Source organism: Plasmodium brasilianum, chromosome 9 (genome assembly GCF_023973825.1).
Source record: "Plasmodium brasilianum strain Bolivian I chromosome 9, whole genome shotgun sequence".
In the NCBI taxonomy this organism is placed as follows: Eukaryota; Apicomplexa; class Aconoidasida; order Haemosporida; family Plasmodiidae; genus Plasmodium; species Plasmodium brasilianum.
The window spans coordinates 93,364-113,882 of NC_090122.1; the positions used below are offsets into that span (position 1 = coordinate 93,364).

Consider the following 20,519-nt stretch of genomic DNA (forward strand, 5'->3'; position numbering starts at 1 on the left):
AAAAAATATATATATATATATATATCCATATGAAATAAATTCTCTTTATTATTAGAAATTCCATAATGATGATTTTTCATTTTTTCTTTACAAATGTTTACAATGATACTATTAAAATAATGTTTGTTCATTTGCTCATTATTTTCTCTATAAAGAATTCATATATAAATTGCTAATTTTAACATGGGAATAGAGTGCTGAATTTGCATATTTATCAAGAACGTATCTTCCATTAAAGATTGTGCACACACGATAAAATGAATTCAATAAAAAATTACATTTTAAAATTTTATAAAAACGAAAGAAAAACTACATGGTTACATAAAATTAAAGAAAATATTTAATAATGTATAAAATAATTTTGAGACCTAAGTTAACAAAATAGGAATAAGTTATTTTTCTTCTAAGAATAATGCTGTAAGCTTACATAAATACTAGTTAATATATTTTTTATACATTATAACTTTAACTCTTCAAATAGTTTTAAAATTACAAGTGTAAAAAAGTTATATTTCCTTATTTTTATCTCCCCCATTTATGTTGTGTACACATACACATGTGCATAAAAGTATTGTGCACATAAATATATGGCAGAAATATATTCACATATATAAGCTTAAATGTAATAGTTTTAATATATAAATAATATAGATATATAAGGTAAGTATTTACATATATAACTTCATTAGTGCAAAAAAAAAAAAAAAATAAAATAAAAATAAAATTTAAAACAAAGTAAAATGCATACGTTACTAATTTTAGCTTTAAGAAATAAATTCTTTTTTAAATAACAGAAAAAAAGGGTACTCGTAAAGAAGGTTTGAAAAAAAGGAAAGAAAAAAAAAGCAACAAGATACTAGGAATAAGAGATGGAATTAAAAAGTGTTATACACCAATTATTATACTATAATGTAATAAAGGTGTTAATGAGAATCCTCAGTTTAATCGTTATTACTGTACAAAAATTTTTTATTAGTTTTATATGAGTGCATAAATATTTATTTATAATAAAATGTACACTTTTAATATTTTAAAATAAAATTTTAATTTTGGGGGAATAAATGTATCAGCATTTTTTAGCATAAAAAAATTGTGGTGAAAAATTTATATAGAAAGGAAAATAAAAAAAATTAAAAAAACACAAAATCAAAGCAAGAAACCAAAATATTATATATATAAAATGTGCACAGAAAACCATGGAATAATATAATAAATACAAGAACAAGGTAGTTCATTACAAAAAAATTCCATCTTCCTGTGTTACATAATAATGTGTTTAATGTATAATCCATGCACTGTGTTACATATACAATGTATATATGAATATATAGATACATGCCTACATACATACGTATGCATTATATTAATACTCAATGAATGAAGTAAGAAAAAATGTTTATATGAATACCCTAAGGACATTATGTATTTAATAGTAATTAACATAAACTTAAAAATATAAAAGATATATATTATCACAATTTTTTTTGTATATTAAAAAAAAAATGTGATAAAAAAAAAATATATATATTAAAGTACATATATACATTTAGTATACGTTTTATAGAAAAAATAAAATAAAATAAATACACTATAATAAAAAATACGACAATTTTTTGATTTATTTTATTTCCTTCTTTAACTGATATTTATGTAGCAATGAACAAGCATCATAACACATTTTTCATAGGGTTTATAATTTGCATATAAAATGTTAATATGCAGTAACATATAAATATATAAGGAAATAAAAAAAAAAAAATAAATAAAGTTAAGAAAGATATATGATTATATATATAGAAAAAAAAAAAGAAAATTAAGAAACAGAAAAACAAAAACAAAAAAAAGCAGAGGAGCTATATATAAAATATTATATCTTTGATATCACATATAAGTGGTAATATAAAACATGTCCTAGAAAATGAATAGCAATTTTAACATAAATATTCAAGTTGATGACTCAGCTCTCAACAAATATGAAGCTGAAGTAAATGGCTATTTCGCAAAACTGTACACAGGAGAAATTACAGTGAATACAATGATAGATATTATGAAAAGTTTATCATTCTCTCCTAAAGGATCAAAAAATAATGATGTGTATAAATCGATGTTACTAATTTTATTCAATGAGTGTAAATTTTTTCCAAAATATCCGACAGAAGAATTAGATACAACAGCTCAGTTGTTTGGACAATTAATAAAGCACAATTTATTAATATCTTATGGCAATGCATTAGTCATTGCTCTAAAATGTATATTAGAAGCATTAAAAAAAGAAAATGATTTGAAAATGTTTAACTTTGGAATAACCGCATTAGAACAGTTTGAAGATTCTTTAATATGTTACCCTAGTTTTTTGTTTTCCTTAATATCCATAACCAATTTAAGGCAGTATAATCCACAATTTGTGATTCACTGTAACTACTTGTTGAATACACTCCCAGAACACTTTAGAAGTTTACCGTATATAGATGCATCTACAATATTAAAAATTAGGCATCTTTCCGAAGTTGGTTCAAACAATAATTTTCTGAACACAAACACATCACAGTTGTCTAACGATGATATCAAGAAATTGTCTTCACTTAATGTAAGTAGTTTAAAGAATATAAGCAATTTCATTGCAAACGTTTGCAGTAACAACAGTAACAATAACATTAACAATAACAGTAACAACAACAACATAAATAATAATAATACAATGGTTGATAATATGAATGGCAATAATAACATTAGTAGGGGAAGCAGCTTCAGCAGCAATAACAACAACAGTAATAATAATAAAAGCTTCACCAATGTGTTAAGTAACTTGCTTAATAATAATAGTAGCAGTAACACTAACAGTAACATTGACAATAACAATCCCAGTAGTAACATAAGTAAGGACAATATGTTACTATACGTAAACGATATATTACCAAATTGCACAAGTATTGGGCAACCTACGCCCCCCAATATGAACAACATACATTCCGTAAGTATAAATGACTATGCAATAAAAAATAAAAATATGAATGATAATTTAAATAGCAATATAAACATGAACAGTAGTATTAACATGAACAGTAGTATTAACATGAACAGTAGTATTAACATGAACAATAGTAATAACATGAACAATAGTAATAACATGAACAATAGTAATAACATGAACAATAGTAATAACATGAACAATAGTAATAACATGAACAACAATGTAAACATGAATAACACTACAAATATGAGCAACTTCTCACCAATGCATGATGTAAATAACAAATCCCATATTATGAGGTTAAATAATGACAAGTCAAATAATTTTAGTGGTACTATGAACCAGTTGTATACGAACAAATCTTACAGGCCTTTAAGTGAAGCTTATCAGACCAACAGAAATATAAATATAGTAGGAAACAATTTTAACCTTGGTAAGGATATACATCCTAGGGATGTTTCAATCGTAAATGATAACATGGTAGAAACAAATATTACCAGTGCAATAGACAGTTCGAAAAATATGTGTATTAGTGAAAACATGAAATATTCACTTAATAGTCGAAATGACATCACGAATTGTAGTAGTAATAATAATGATAATAATAATAATAATGATAATACTCTTAAGGGCAAAGAAGAACAGTTATATGGAATTGCGGAAACATTTTATGACCAAGTCCAAATAAAATTGCCACCTAATTTAAATGTAAGTAACATATGTGGTTTTGGATTAGGTCAAATAGAATGTCTTATGGATAACAAAGATCTAACAAAAAATATTATTACCCCCTCATCATTAATAATAGGTGAAGTATTTAGTATTTTTAATACATTATGCCTATTGAATATTGATGAAAAGATAAGAATTTTAAAAGAAGTTATGCAACCAGAATATTACAATTGGCTAGCTTTTTACATTGTAAAATCGAGAGCTTCAAAAGAAGTAAACCTACATAATGTTTTTTTAGAATTCATTGACAAGTTAAGCTACCCAATGCTTATAGATACAATTATTAATATGACCTATGATTGCATACTAATATTATTTAAACATGTAAATGAATTGAAAGAAGTAAGTGCTTTTAGAACCGTTTTGAAGAATTTAGGTTCCTGGTTAGGTTTTATAACATTAAGTAGAAATAGACCACTAAAGTCAAAAATATTAGATTTAAAATTAGTTTTATTTGAAGCATATGATAAAGGGTGTTTAGTTTGTATATTACCAATGGTGTGCAAAATTATGGAATCTATAAAATTATCAAAAATTTTTAAACCTCCAAATCCGTGGACAACAACTATCTTATGTCTTTTAACAGAAATACATGAACTACCAAATGTTAAGACGTTCATAATATTTGAAGTAGAGGTTTTATTTAAAAATTTATCATTAGAAATAAATGAATATCAAAATAAAACTGTGTTACTAAGTAACAGAGATCTACCTCATAATAAAAAAAATGACTATCTTATGTCAAGAAACAGTAATAATTATAGCAGTTCACCAGTAAGTATAGACATGAAAAACATTCCTATAAAGGACAATTTACCAGTTGTTAATAATAATATTAGGAGCAGAATAGAATATAGTGTGAATGAAGATTCCAAAGTAGAGGAGTTAGAAAATGAATCAAAAAATGTATCACTAAATAATAGAATAAACGCAGATAAAATGATGCATTATGTGACAAGAAATAATAATCAACAGAATTTAAATTCAAATTCAAATTTGAGAAATATAGTATCTCAGTGGAACCAAAATAATACCAACAAAATCGACCCTCTAATAAATGACACAGTGTTGGTTTCTTCCTTTTCTCCTCCTGATTTGAATTTAAATAGTTCGCATTTTTCCAAAAAAACACCAAATAATTTAACTAATAAAAACAGTAATATGATGAACGAGCAAAATGTTAATAACACTAATTATAACACTAACATGAACGTTCCAAGTATATTCAATGACAGCTACCCAACAAATAACAGAATTCATAATAGTAAATTCTTACATAGTTTAAATAATGCAGTAATTATATCTCCCTCGATAGCTTTATTTCAAATTCAACCAAGTCTTAAGAGAGTAGTTCCCATTGCTATTGATAGAGCAATTAGGGAAATAATTTCTTCTATATTGGAAAGATCAGTAGCAATATCTTGTGTTACAACAAGAGAAATTATATGTAAAGATTTCTGTTTAGAAAAAGATGAAAATATTATTCGTAAAGCATCTCATATTATGATTGCTTCTTTAGCTGGTTCATTAGCTTTAGCTACTTGCAAAGAACCGTTACGTATTTCATTAACTCAACATTTAAGACAATTACTACAACCAACAAGTACTAAAGATTGTAACGACCAAGTTCTAATTGAGCAAGTAGTTCAAATTTTAAGTGCAGATAATTTAGAATTAGGTTGCAGTTTAATTGAACAAGCAGTTATAGAGAAAGCGATAAAAGATATTAATGAAGCATTAGAACCATCATTTTTAGCTAGACAAGTAGCTAATGAAAATAGCGTAACAATTAATGATTCCATATATATCGTTAACACAAAAAAAATGCAGTTAGAATTTTGTGAAATTTTAAATTTAAATGCACCAATAACAAATACTCATTTACAGATATATAAAGCTTTTTTAAACATAGCACCACTAAAAAAATTGCATGCTGCTGCTAAAGCGTTATCTCTAATTTACAGAAATGGTAATGAAACAAACGAAGAGAACCAACCGCAGGATGCTCAAGCAAATGTACCATGTTTCAATGAAAATACCCAAAAAAACAGTGAAGAAAAATTCGACAATTTAAAAAATATGAATCAGTTACGTTTTAATGAGCAGCAAAATAATGTAGCAAAAAATGAAAATATAAAATTAAGTAAAAAAATGAATGCAGATTATAATATGAATGCTAATATGAAAATACAGCAAAATGTGAATAATACAAAAACTAATATAGATGAAAATAATAATCATTCAAATGTATCAGCTACTATACCATTAGGAGTTAATACCCAATTACAGAAGGTTTTGAAAAAGTTAGAGCTGGCAACGAGTCAATTAAAAGAAGCTATTAAGGATATTCTTTTATTACCGCCAATATTATTTAATATAAATAAAGAAAAAACATATGATAATATAAATAAAATGAGTTTGCATACTTTATATAGTCTTTCTGTTGATGGAAATATATTCAACCTAATTAAATCTATACCAGAAATAGCTGCATTAACACATCACAAAAATGAAACTATTATTTCATATGCAAATAAAATATTTAAATTCCTTTTGGACATTACTGCAAATAGTAATTATAAAACACAGGCTAACTGTAGACCTAATGATCCCTCAGGCGTTTATTTGGAAGTATTTTTATGTATACTAGAAAAGTTAAAAAAAAAATGCCCTTCATTAAAAGATCATTTGTCGAAATTTATAATGCCATATAGTGATTTTTCACCAAATATGGATATTACAGAAAGTAGTAGCAATCCCTTTTTGAGTTCGACATATTCTAGTAAAGAAGTCAAATATGGTAAAGATATCGATTCAGTAACAAATGCTGAATTAAATTATCCCTCACACGCGAACAGTAGTGTAAATCCTGATTATGTGCATAGTAACAATGAAATTAGAGCAAAAGATAATAATGAGGAAATGTGTATTCACAACACAATTGTTACAGCAGGCTTAATTAGATATAATTTAGTTGATATTGTAAAATATAAACAATATTTAGAAAATCTACTAACCAACGAATCACATAATGTTAATAATAGTGTAGAATTTGTTTTATTACTATTAAAATATATTTTAATTGATTTCAAGCTTTTTAGATATAACGATTTCGAAAATATAATTACCATTTTAAATACTATTAAAGAGAAAAAATTGCTCGATAACAAAGCTATATATGTAAACAACTGGGAGCCTATGAATATGGATTCAGCTATTGACAAGTTAATTGAAGAATCGAAAAATATTCAGGAACAAAAAGACGCTGTAATCTTTTCCGATTTGATGAAATTTTGTGATGAAAATTTTAAGAGTGATGATAATGATGACGATGAGGAAAATGAAGAGGATGAAATTAAAGAAGACATAAAATTGGAGCGAGAAAAAAACTTGGATATGAGGAGATACAAAGAAATGATAAATAAAAAAGAGAAAGATGATGAAGAGAAAAGAAACGAACAAGGATTACAAATAAACACAATTTCACAAAGTGAAGATAACATGAGTAACAAAGAGGAAGAAAGAGAAAAAGAAAATACGATCGAAATGAAAAATTCATCAATATATAATCCACAAATGAATGAAAAAAAAAAAAAAAAAAAAAAAAAATGAAGTATTAAATAAAAGCTTGGAAAATTTGGAAAATTTTAAAAGAGAACATAATGAATTAAGTATTGATAACTCAATTGACATAAACCAAGAACAAAATTATAATAAATTTATTAACGAAGTTAAGAATGATCATAATTTTGGACTATTACATACAGAACAGAATAATGCATATATGAGAGAAAATGTTCAAAGTAAATGTAAAAATGAAAAAATAGAATTACTGTTAGATATAAGTACAATTACGAATGCTAATACTGTACATACGAATAAAAGGAATTTAAAAAAAGACAATATACAACGGGACAAAAAGAAAAATTATAAAAAATATATTAAAAGGTTAATGGATCCTAAAAATATAACTACATTAACTCAGATAATTGATTTTTGTTTAAATACAGATTGGAACATATTACAAACAAAGAAAAATTATGATAACTGTTTTAAAGACAAAGGAGTAGGAGGTATAAGGGCAGTACCAAAACCACAGAAGGTATCAAAACAACATGAACAAATTATTTTTTTAGTTTTTTTTCAGTGGGTAAAATTAAGCAATATAAGAAATGTAGATGTAGCCTTTCAGAATTATGTAAAGTTTTTTCAAAATATATTAAATCAAGGATTGGTCAAAATAGATAACAATATTGACAATTTTTTTACCGTATGTATTTATAAAGCAGTAGAGGGAGCATGTAATGTTCTAAACCCATATGAGCAAGGGATTCACATGGAAAATATCCCCTGTGAATTAGACGAAATGAATTTATCAAATAACAGTAATACTAAAAATTCGAACAAAGGAAATAGTAGTGATATTATTGATGATGATCATAATTCCTTATTAATACATAAACATAATGTGCTCAATGGCACTACAACGAATAATAATTCTCCTATTATGCAAATGGATGATAATAGTAATCGTAATAAAGAGATTAATGTTGATAATGAACAAAATAAACATTGCAGTGAAGAGGGGCAACTTCAAAATTCCTCTAAAAAAAAAATGAAAAAAAAAAAAGATACTCAAGAAAAGACACAAGAAATTAATGAAAAAATAAAGGAAAAAAAAAAAAAAAAAAAAAAAAAAAAAAAAAAAAAAAAAAAAAAAAAAAAAAGGAAATAAATGAACAAGAAGAAAAAAATTATACAAACAGCAAAAACACACAACATTCGGATGATAACTTTTCTGATGTAGCTTCCACAAACTTAACTTTTTATTCGAATATAACTAACTATGATCAATCATTTTCAGAAGACGAAAAAGATCATAACTACTCAATGAATAATTACAATAATGCAAATCAAATGAAATGTAGAAAAAATGAAATGTTGGAAAAGTTATCCTCAGCTATAAATGGGGCAATGCGGATTGATTTTCCATCTGATTCAGAAAAAGTATTTTCAAAGAGTGAAACTCACTTAGAAACCGAAAGGAATGATAATGATAGTAGTGAGGAACAAACAGTTATAGGTTTTAAAAAGCATAGCGAAAAACAGAAAGTGAAAGAGAAAAAAGGGGGGCATCCTCTGAAGAGCAAAGAGCGGATACACTCAACAGATGAAGAAGAAGAAGAAGATGAAGAAGAAAAAGGGAGAGAAGAAATTGAGGATGATATGGAAGATGTGATGGAATATGAAGAAGACGAAGAAGAGGACGAAATAGATGATGAAGAACATGAATTAGAAGTTGATGAAGAAATTGAAATAGAAGATGAGGATGAAGTTGAGGTTGAAGAAGAGGACGAAATAGAATATGAAGAAGAAGAAGGGGAATATGAAGAGAAGGACGAAATAGAAGATGAAGAAGATAAAATAATGGACGATGAAGACGAAACGGAGGATGCAATGGAAGATGAGGAGGATGATGCTGAGGAAGACGATGAAGAGGATGAGGAAGAAGAGGACGAGGAAGAAGAGGAAGAAGAGGAAGAAGATTATGATGAGTTAGAAGAGGAAGAAGTAGAAGAGGAAGAAGAAGAAGAGGAAGAGGAAGAAGAAGAAGAAGAAGAAGAAGTAGTAGGAGAGGAAGAAGAAGAGGAAGAGGAAGAAGAAGAAGAAGAAGTAGAAGAGGAAGAAGAAAAAGAAGAAGAAGAAATAGTCCAAATTGATGAAAAAAGCGACGATGACGACGAAATAGAAGACGAAGAAGACGAAAGGAAAGGTGTACAATATACTAGGGGAGGCAGAGAAAAAAAAAAAAATCACACAAATTTAGAAAAAAAATCCGCGTTAATCGACACCATGGACACATCAGCTGTTGACGCCCTAGCAAAAATGATTACATTTATGATGAAATTAGTAGATGCCCAACAAATATCACCATTTATATTGTTTCAAAAGGTAATGAACGTGTTTTGTAGAATTGTAGTACACGAATCAAGAAAGAACATATGTAACTTTAACCAAAGGCCGTATTTCCGATTATTTTTATCCATATTAGTTGAAATAAATAAAAATGAGAAAAACTTTGAGCAATTATATAATAAATGTATCTTGGCATTAGGTTATTATTTATGCATTTTGAACCCATTACGTGTACCTGTGTTTGTTTTTGCATGGTTGGAATTAATTAGTCATAAATTATTTTTACCAAAAATATTGAAAACATCAAAGGGGTGGTGTATATACAATAAAATATTAATATATTTACTGGAATTTTTATTCATATTTTTGAAAAATGCATATATAACAGAATCGATTAAAATATTATATAAGGGGACCTTAAGAACGCTATTATTATTGCTGCATGATTTTCCGGAGTTTCTGTGTGTATATAATTTTTCTTTTTGTAATTCAATACCTTTAAATTGTGTGCAATTAAGAAATTTAATTTTGTCTGGTTTTCCAAGAAATCAGAAATTACCTCATCCATTTTACCCTAACCTAAAAGTAGATTTATTGCCAGAAATGAAAGTAGTACCAGTCATTTTAAATAATTTTACATATATCTTAATTGATTATAAAATAAAAAAGGACATAGATAATTATTTCATAACCAGAAATATGAAATGTTTAAAAAGAATACACAAAAAAATTATTATTAAAAACAGAATGAAAGCATTATATTTAAAAACCAAATACAATATAACTTTAATAAATGCATTAGTATTATACATAGGAATGTCCTTACCATCTCAAATATTAACAATTGAAAAAGTGGTAGAATCTCATCCATCATTAGAAATAATACTCTATTTAACATATAAATTAGACATGGAAGGAAGATATTACCTCCTATCATCAATAGCTAACCATTTGAGATACCCTAATGCACATACACACTATTTTTCTTGTCTTCTTTTATGGATTTTCAGTATCTCAAAAATGGAAATTGTTAATGAGCAAATTACAGGAATATTATTAGAACGACTCATAGTTCATAGGCCTCACCCATGGGGGTTATTAATTACATTTATTGAACTTATAAAAAATCCCATATTTAAATTTTGGCAATGCTCTTTTGTCCATGTTGCACCGGAGATAGAAGATCTCTTTCAATCAATAGCGCATTCATGCCTGGTTAATCAGACAGAGCACATCAATGCTATAGGAGGTACTAACAATACCAGTGGAAATGTATTCGGGGGAAGCGCTAACACAGTTAGTGGCGGTAACAATAACAGCATTAGTAACAATAACAGCCTTAGGAACAATAACAGCATTAGTAACAATAACATTAGTAGTAACAATAACATTAGTAGTAACAATAACATTAGTAGTAACAATAACATTAGTAGTAACAATAACATTAGTAGTAACAATAACATTAGTAGTAACAATAACATTAGTAGTAACAATAACGGTATTGGTAGCATTAACAGTGCAAATGTCGTATATGGAAATGTAGGTTTTACAAATGACATAAACATGGAAATGTTTGCAAATAACTCTGTTAATAACGACAAGAGTAGTAGGAATGATTTAAAAAATATAACTAATATAAAAGAGTCACAGTTTAACAATTACCCAAATGTAAATTATAACAGTTATAGTAATCATGTCCCAAACATCTACAACAGAAGTAGTAGCTACAATTATAACAACACAAATATGAACAACATTATGCATTTAAAGAACTACAGTTCAAACGTCAATGACACAAACAACAATAGCACAAACAGTATCAATGCAAACGTGTTGAACTCAAATACTATAAGCTCAAATGTTAGTTATAATGACTTAATTAAAAAAAACACAAGTAGCAATATCAATTTAAATAATTATTCTCAAAAAAGCAACACATCAACCAACACAACATATGACCCATTAAATGGGCAACAGAATACTGCAAACAGTTATTCAAGTTATAATGACAATAATATTTCTTATATAAATAATTATAAAACAAATAACAATAACTTTTTTAATAATTTTATTATGCCCTCCTCACAAGCAATGCACAGTAACAGTAATCAAAATTATCAACATTTTAGTATGAATAATAATCATGCGAGCGATAGAATAAATATGGCACATGCCACTGCAGAAAACAAATTTAGCGATCTAAAGAGAGAATTTAAAAATAACAACAACTATATGACGAGCGATATTGGAAATAGTAATATTGGCAACAGCATTATTGGAAATAACAATAATGGAAACATCAATATTGGTCACAATAAAAATATGAATATACGTATGAACACAGGTATTAATGCTGTTAGAAACACCTCTGACCAGGATATTAACAATTTAGTCAATCGGACGAATTACTATGATTTTAAAAATAATACCAATAATTCTAACATTGGAGGACACTAAAATATGGACATTTGCTAATCCAGGCTATAAAAAGTTTAAAAAAGAAATATACAAGGAGAAACGAATAAGGAGCATATATGACATTTTTGAAATATGCTGAATTATAAGTTGTTATTTTCTTCCGCCTGTATACCAGATTGATAGAATGAGAATTCATCAAACTGTTACAAAATCTCATAGTTCACGTAGTAGAACGTTTAAGGATCTCAACGGAAGAATCCGTATTTATTTGCTTGTAGATCTACCTGCCTACAATTTATACCACGCGTGTATATATACATATAACTCATCCGCTGAAAGAAACAAATAATAATTAAAACGAAGAGAGTAAGAAGCTTACAATTATACTAAGCGAATTATTAACATTTTTTTTTAGCTTTTTCCCGTTCACGTAATGTTCATATTTATAAAGAAGTAATTTTGCTTTTTTTTTTTCTTTTTCTTTTTTTTTTTTTGTTTTAATAAGCCACTTTGGAAAAAAAAAATGTATAAAATAAAATAATACTAATAAACAATAACACATAAAATTTTTTTGTCATTTTCTTTATATAATTTAATTTTTAATTTTTATAAAAAATGTGTTACTTTTAAAAATTTTAAATTAAGCATAAAAAAAAAAAAAAAAAAAAAAAATTACTGGTAATTTCGATCTTGCCTAGGGATTCATCACACGAATATTATATACTTTATTTCTCCAGTTCGTGGTATATTAAGATTTCTTTTCAGCAGATACGCATACGAAAGGTGAGTACTGCTTATAGCCTGCTAAAACGCGCGCTATGTATTTGTAAGTGCAAAGATATATACATAAATAAATAAATATATATATATATATATATAAATTTTTTATGTGCATACAAACACTTCTCTTTGTTCCTTAATTAGGTGATAAGACACTATTTTCTCGACTAAAAAAAGCAATTATAATTTTGCAATACACTTCAATTTTCGCGAAGAAAATGAAATTCGGCAATCCCGTAAATTAAAAAAATTTTTTGAAAAAAAATTATGTCATCACAATATGGTTTCCTTTTTAATAATTGTGTAAAAAGCATATAAATATATACGCATGTGCCTTTCTGTTCCACTTTGTTTAATTCATTTGCATAAGAAGTTATATGAAATATATACATATATATATACACGTATATTTGTACGAATGTATGTTATAACATCCATGATGTTATTTTATTTCATCTGCTTCCGTTTCTCTTAATTCCTCATCTTATTTTTTTAAATTCTATTTACGCCCCCCTCAGAATGGAAAAAGAAGAAAATTTTAAATTTAAAAAAGATGAAAAAATAAACCTAAACTCGTATGTAATACCGCAACATTTCGAGGAAGTCCTATCTGAATTTATAGCGAAATTAATACAGAGTCATCCAGATAATGCTTGCCTTTTTGCCATTAATTATTTTAGTGAAAAATTGAAGGAATGTAATTGATTGTACTATTTATCATTTATCATTTTTTTTTTTTTTTTATGCATACTACTTCCCCCCCCCCCCAACAAATAAAAAAAATATCCCCACCACTTTTTCACATCATCAATACGTTAAGAAGCGTCTCTATGTTTATCTCCACAGCTGACACTGAAAAAATAGTAGATGTATAAAGCATTTATGAAGATTCACGTCAAAAAGAGAAAAAGCAACAAAAAGAATTCAATATAATGGAATATGAGAAAAAAAGGGGGGGAAATACAAGAACAATTATTAACTTAGAAGAGCAGACATATATTTCAACATATACAGCATTATTTATGGGCGATAATTTTATTAATATATAACCTGGAATATCGATGGAAAAATTTCCTAATACCTCCGGATGAATAATGCCTAATACTCCAAACTTTAAATTGTGCGGGAACAAAACAATGTCGACAACTCGTTCGCTTAGGAAAGAAGAATCTAAAAATTAAGAAAATAAGAAATGTGATAAACAAAAATGAAGATATACACATGTGCATATTTACCCTCGCAAAATTCATAGATGTACACTATTCAAATATATAATTTTTGAAAAATGGACTTTTTAAAAAACGCCTCGTAATATATACATCCGACTATTGAACGTACCCTCTTTTGGTAGCAACTTATAAAAAACATCAGATCTTAAGGAAATATTTTCCTTTTTTTTTTCATCAATTTTATAATCATTAAAAAGTTGGAATTCCTTTAGAACTGTTTCTAGAACACCATGTATTTCTTCTAATCCTGAACAAAACTTGTCAGCAAAGATAACTGATAAGTGCCTTTTATTGACTGCATTTGTATCCGTTTTGTTATATGTAGTATAAGAAACATCACCAATTTCAAAAAAACGTAATGGTAATTCTCTATGTTTATTTGATGCTACAAATTTTAACAAATTAACAATTAAAGAGGTTCGAATTATTTCATACTCAGACGTTTTTGAATTCATTATTTGAACTGGAGGAGCTAACGGATTATATTCCTCAAGATTTATTTGTACATCCTTATAATCCTTGTATTTTCTTAACATACAATTATAATTCTCTCTTTTGGATAACAATGCATTGGTCATAACTTCTGTATAAGCACATTCTATCAATGCATTTCGAAATAAATCTGAACAAGTATTTAATAAATGTTTTTTTGAAAACTCTACTTCGCAGGATTTAATATTACCATAACCATATCCTATTGCTATATCTTCAACAATATCACACGAATGCATTATGTCTGATCTGTAGAAAGGAACATGAGCAGTAAAGGTACAATTGTCAATGATCTTTATAGGTATCATCATTTTTTTTAAAACTTTTTCTACATCTTCTACAGTTATGTTTGGTATCCCTGATAATTTCCTAACATAATCAATTTCACATGTTACCACTTTATTTTTAAATTCTGGATATAAATAACTATTTCCCTTTTCTATTTTATGATTTTGATCATATAAAACTAAAAAGGAATAAATAGAATATTTTGGAGTACAATATTCTGATAACATGGAACAGATAATATTTAAGGCTATTTCTGCTTTATGTTTATCAGTAGCTGTACATTCAACAAATAAATTTTTTGTATTAAGTGTTATTTTTGTATATTCACAATTAATAATAGGAGGTAAAGACAATATCTGATTATTTGCATCAACTATAAGGGGATACTTTTCAAAATTTTTTATAATTTTTAAGTACGGTTTTAAATTAGTATTATGTTCATAAAACTCCATCAAATTATTTCCATTCAAATTTTTCGTTTCATTCAATGGTATAAAATTTATTTTCGACTTCTCCTCAAATTTATATTCTACAGGAAATTTTATTTTATCATAATCATGAATCCCTATTGCTAATACTGTTCTTTTTTTCCCAATATTATGATGTAATTTTTCTTGTAATTCTATAATATTATTATAAACATGTTCAGTCATTTTTATATTTTTCAATACACACGAAACAACATAACTCCTTCTTTCATCAACTGATTCTTTAACATTTATATAATGTTTTTCCTTTATACAACATTCATGACTATTCATTAATATATCATATTTAATGTTATCAAACTTGCCTATAAAACTTTTTAATGCTCTACATAATCCTTCTACACATACTAAATCATACCTATTTGCAGGCACTTCTATCTTGTATATCTTTTTCTTGTTTTTATATTCTATATCATCAACTTCTAAGCCAAAATCAAAGCATATATCCTGTAACTTCTCATCGCTTAATCTCTCTTCTAATTTTTCTATCAGATCCTCCTCGAACACTGATATTGTGGGCATTTTTCACTTGTGTTAGGTCTATACTTAAGTTGGCGTTCCGTAGTAAATGAGCACGGGGGTATTTACACGTATATGTACATGTACTTATTTACAAGTGCTATATATGTTTGTGTTTCTTCGTGTGTATTTATATATATACGTATATATAAATATATATGTATTATTATATATATTTTCCTCTTAACACGTAAGAAGGTATCATGCTCATATATATACCATACAAAAAATAAAACATTTAGGAAAAAAAATGAAAAGTCAATTTTGTTATATATGCCTGATTCAACCATAAAATTCAATCCTCTTCCTCGAAATAACAGTATGTACAATCCTTTCAAAATTGGGCGCTTTAAAGAATATTAACTATCACTTCGACAATAAAAAAAAAAAAAAAAAAGCGAAACTTCTACCATAACGCATAATATACTTTAAAATGGTGAGAATCTTGAAACAGTCTGCTAAGATTACTACATGCTCTTTTTAAGTAATCTTTATTCTTATAATTATGCTGCGTATGTGCTCAGGTACAATCATACATATACATAAATATATACATATGTTTATATGTATAGGTCCAACTGGTATAAATTTTGTATACCTTTTCAAAAAGATAAAATGCAATCTTTTTTTATGAGCTAAGCTTAAATTAATACTACACTGACAATTTAACGCTTGCTAATTCTGACATTATTCAAATTGATATATGGTTTAAAATTTTAGGTCGCTTTTTTTTTTATTTTTTTTTTTCATTTATTGAGTTTTCTTAATATAAAACTTGAAAATCATAATCGTTTGTTTATTTTTACTTTTTTGATCTTTTTGCTTTCTCATTTTTTTCCCTTTTTCCTCTCTTTTGCGTTTTTCTGATTTTTCGTTTCTGCCGAATTATTTATTTTCAATTTGTTGACTTCATAAATGCACGTTATTTAAATGTGTATATCGATGTGTTAACCTTATTTATTTCACTGTTGCTACCCATGTTCGTTAACATTTTTTCTTTAAACCTACTTTTTTTTGAATTTTTGATTTCCCAATATTTTTTTTTCTAAAGTTCTTAGAATTACCTTTAATTTGTAATGCTATATATATATATATATTTTTAATTACATATTCACACCTCTGAAATGATACATATTTTACAAAAGATAAAGCAAATTATTTCTATATTTGCATATAATTGTATATTTTATATGCACTACTGCTATGTGAGATCTTTCAAATACACTGATTTTGCTGCTTGCCTTATTTAAAACATATATAAATACAACCTTTTCTGTTTTCGTTTTCGAGGACGAAATAACTATTTATATTTTTTGAATATTTCATTTTTACCAACACAAATACGTATACATTTTTTTCGAAGATTTACCTTATAAAAAAGAAATATTCATCTTACGGTCTTACATAATATATGCACAGAATAAATGACTTGATAATGCGTAAAAATTGTAAGATTAATTATTATGTTCTTTTCCTTCTTTTCCAAATGTGCTTTGTTTTGTTTTATTTTGTTTCATCGTATATTACCTTGTTTTATTATTTTTACAATTATAACAAAAAGTTAATTTAAAATACAAAAAAAAAAATAAAATAAAATAAAAAAAAACTTAATACGCGTTAAAGATTAGCACGTAAAACAATGACTAGTTATTTTAACTGTCATATATTTTGTAAAACCTTAAAAAAAAAAGAAACCAAAGAAAAATAAATATATAGGTAAAATTATAGGTAGACAGGCAAATATATAGGTGGATAGATATACACGTAGGTACGTAGAAAGATACATATATAGACAAATAAATTGATAGAATAATAAACGAAAAAGATGTGAGATAGAAAAAACAAATAGAGTCAATTGTTCTAAATGGGATAAGAATGAAAAAGTGTAATTAGCGTAATCAACTGGGCCCTCCTGCTTCAATGCAAATTTTTAATATTAAAAAAAAGAAAGAAAAATGGGTAGTTAAAAGAATAATGAAGTACAATATTATTCTTAATATAAAATACTATTATTTAACGCATATAAATAAAGTAAAATTAGGAGAGCGCATAACCTCGTATGCAACTCAATGTAATATCATATGCTTACACGTTTGCTTGTTTTTTTACTTAAAACAAAATGTCGGAAAATAGAGAAAATTTGTAGAGGATTTCAAAAGGGTCAACACAAGCACACTTTGTGCTACATTTTCCCTAATGATATAATATTCGTTTTCATAAAATAAATTAGTTGTGAATGTAAAACATAATATTTGTCCTTCCCTTTATAATTTTGTTTGGGATTTAAGAAGATATATGGTATTATATAATTCTAAACACAACCAATATAATTATAATCAAAATTATTAATACTAAAACAAGAAAACCCATACATCTAATGTTTCTAAAATATCTATTTCTTGTTATTTCAATTTCACGACCGGACATAAGAATATTATCATGGGTATTAATTATTTGTGAATCTATATTATCAAGATTGTCCCCTTGAACATTTATTTGTTCAAATAATTCCTTATATAACTCCTGAATATTTATTATATCTTTATGTAATTGTTTTATTTCTTTATTTTTTTGATTTAATATTTCATTTTCTATATCTGCTGTTTTTATTGATACAAACTGTTTATCATAAGAATATCCCTCCTCTTTCTCATTTTCTAAATATTTATCATCATTTTGTAAAAGATATTCGTTAATATCGTTTTTCATGCCTCCTGTAAATGCATTATTTTTATATTTTTTTTTCTTTTTTTTACCTCCTATTACATTTTGTTCAATTTGAAATTCGCTACTTCCATAATTCCTATAAGGTGTTTCATAATTTTCATTTTCATAAAAATTATAATCATATATATTTACATTAAATTTATCCTTGGATGAATCATAATTTGAGCTACTTTTTCTTGAAAAATTGTTCACTGAATCGTATTCTACACTGTCAGACACATCTATATTTCTCGATGATAAATCATTTAACACAGTTTTATTTATGTAATTTTTTGATACGTTTTGAAAGTTGTTCACAGCTTCGAGGTAGAAATTTGACAGTTTTTGCAGCATAAGCTTCATTCGCATCTTTGCAATTTTAACAGACGAAAAAAAAAAAAAAAAAAAGATTTTCACTAAAAAGAAGTTTAACTAAATATTCTAACTCTTCCATTGCATTTGTCAGTTGTTACATAAAATGTGTAATAATATCATATTACACTTCCTTTTGCCACCCTTTATGAAACAATGTGCGCTATTTAGGAATCTGTACACATTATTTCGTTATTATTTCAAATTGTTCACACGCGCAAATCACAATATAATGTATATATATATATATATATATATATATATATATATGTATTTATTTATATATACGCACATAACACACTCATACACCCTAAGTAGCAAAGCTTACCTTTTCATTTTGCGGCATATTTTCTGCATTGCTAGAATAACTCTTCAACTTTCTCTGAATCTCCTGTATTTTTAATTTTCCTTCTTGTACTATTTCTTGCCTTAAAAAAAAGAAAAAACAAAACTTTTATTTTTTTAAAATTTTAAATCAGCGTAATTCTGAGAATGACGTTGAACATGCGCATCTCCTAATGGTACACCTTAAAATTATATTTATTTTAATATATAACAAAAAAAAAAAAAAAAAATGTACACAATTTTCTCTTATAATTTTTATATTTCTCTTTCATGTTAATAGCATTCCGTCTGTTAGGTGCATTTCGTTTTCTCCGATCCTAGCGTAACGTAAGTATATATATAATACATGCAGATGTATATGCATAAATACATACTCACATAAATATATACATACGTGCATGCACCATGTATATATGGTAACCAACGATTCTCTATACTTACACTTTTTCTGAACTCTCAATGGAACATGCTTCATTCTCGTTCTGTTTTGTTACAGGTAAAAAAAATAAAATAAAATAAAATTCGTTTAGCACATCCACATTTACATATAATACATATATATATATATATATATGTTCACATATAATTATTTATCTATATGTACGTATTAATGCATTTTGCACTGCCTCAATCTTATATAGTATTATGAAAAGAGGCTTTATTCATATCTAAATTATTCTTATAAAAATAGAACTGGTTAAGCAATGAAAAAGGTAATTTTATTTTTGTACGTACAATTTTTGAAATCCTTGATGCATAAGATTGTATTAATCCTATATCTTTTTGGAAATCTAAATTAAATTGATTGTCATAAGCACTTTTTTGGGGTAGCGTTTTGCTATCTTTCTTCTTAGTAGAATATGACATGTTTTTAAAATATTAATTTGGAGGAATGGGGGTAAGGGTTGAAATAATGGAAACAAGCAAAGCTAAATTATTACTATAGCACAAATTTACGTATAAATGTATATATATATATATATATATATACATATATATACATATACATATATATGTAAATATATAAATTTACATATATTTATGCTAAACACTATTTAGTCACAAAGAAATAAAGAGGTCTCCAATTTTTTAAATGTAAATGTTAAATTTTTATTTAAAAATAAATTTAAGTAATAATATGTAGCTTAAATATGTAACTTTAAAGGGTGGTTGTTACTAAAACATTTTTTTTTTTTTTTTTTATTATTTTTTTAAAATTACTTAAATCTAATAATATTAAATAAAAATTTATTTAATTTTTTT

The 20,519-nt window shown here is 26.2% G+C and overlaps 4 protein-coding genes across 4 annotated transcripts; 2 read left to right on the forward strand and 2 right to left on the reverse strand.

The window, feature by feature from the left end:
- Positions 1-1,918: 1,918 nt before the first annotated feature.
- Positions 1,919-12,076, forward strand: MKS88_002645 (CCR4-NOT transcription complex subunit 1; the record flags this gene model as incomplete). Its single annotated transcript, XM_067215671.1, has 3 exons — positions 1,919-7,208; positions 7,318-8,280; positions 8,511-12,076. The coding sequence occupies 3 exons, from the start codon at positions 1,919-1,921 to the stop codon at positions 12,074-12,076; spliced, it is 9,819 nt and encodes a 3,272-aa protein (XP_067073227.1).
- A 145-nt stretch (positions 12,077-12,221) lies between these two features.
- Positions 12,222-13,522, forward strand: MKS88_002646 (RIIa domain-containing protein; the record flags this gene model as incomplete). Its single annotated transcript, XM_067215672.1, has 3 exons — positions 12,222-12,345; positions 12,775-12,820; positions 13,336-13,522. The coding sequence occupies 3 exons, from the start codon at positions 12,222-12,224 to the stop codon at positions 13,520-13,522; spliced, it is 357 nt and encodes a 118-aa protein (XP_067073228.1).
- A 94-nt stretch (positions 13,523-13,616) lies between these two features.
- MKS88_002647 (phenylalanine--tRNA ligase beta subunit) lies at positions 13,617-15,836 on the reverse strand (the record flags this gene model as incomplete). Its single annotated transcript, XM_067215674.1, has 3 exons — positions 13,617-13,669; positions 13,868-13,987; positions 14,156-15,836. 3 exons carry the CDS (start codon positions 15,834-15,836, stop codon positions 13,617-13,619), a joined length of 1,854 nt encoding a protein of 617 aa, XP_067073229.1.
- Positions 15,837-18,134: 2,298 nt separating this feature from the next.
- Positions 18,135-20,123, reverse strand: MKS88_002648 (syntaxin; the record flags this gene model as incomplete). The annotated part of the gene is made up of 4 exons (XM_067215675.1): positions 18,135-18,908; positions 19,240-19,339; positions 19,698-19,738; positions 19,992-20,123. 4 exons carry the CDS (start codon positions 20,121-20,123, stop codon positions 18,135-18,137), a joined length of 1,047 nt encoding a protein of 348 aa, XP_067073230.1.
- Positions 20,124-20,519: the final 396 nt, after the last annotated feature.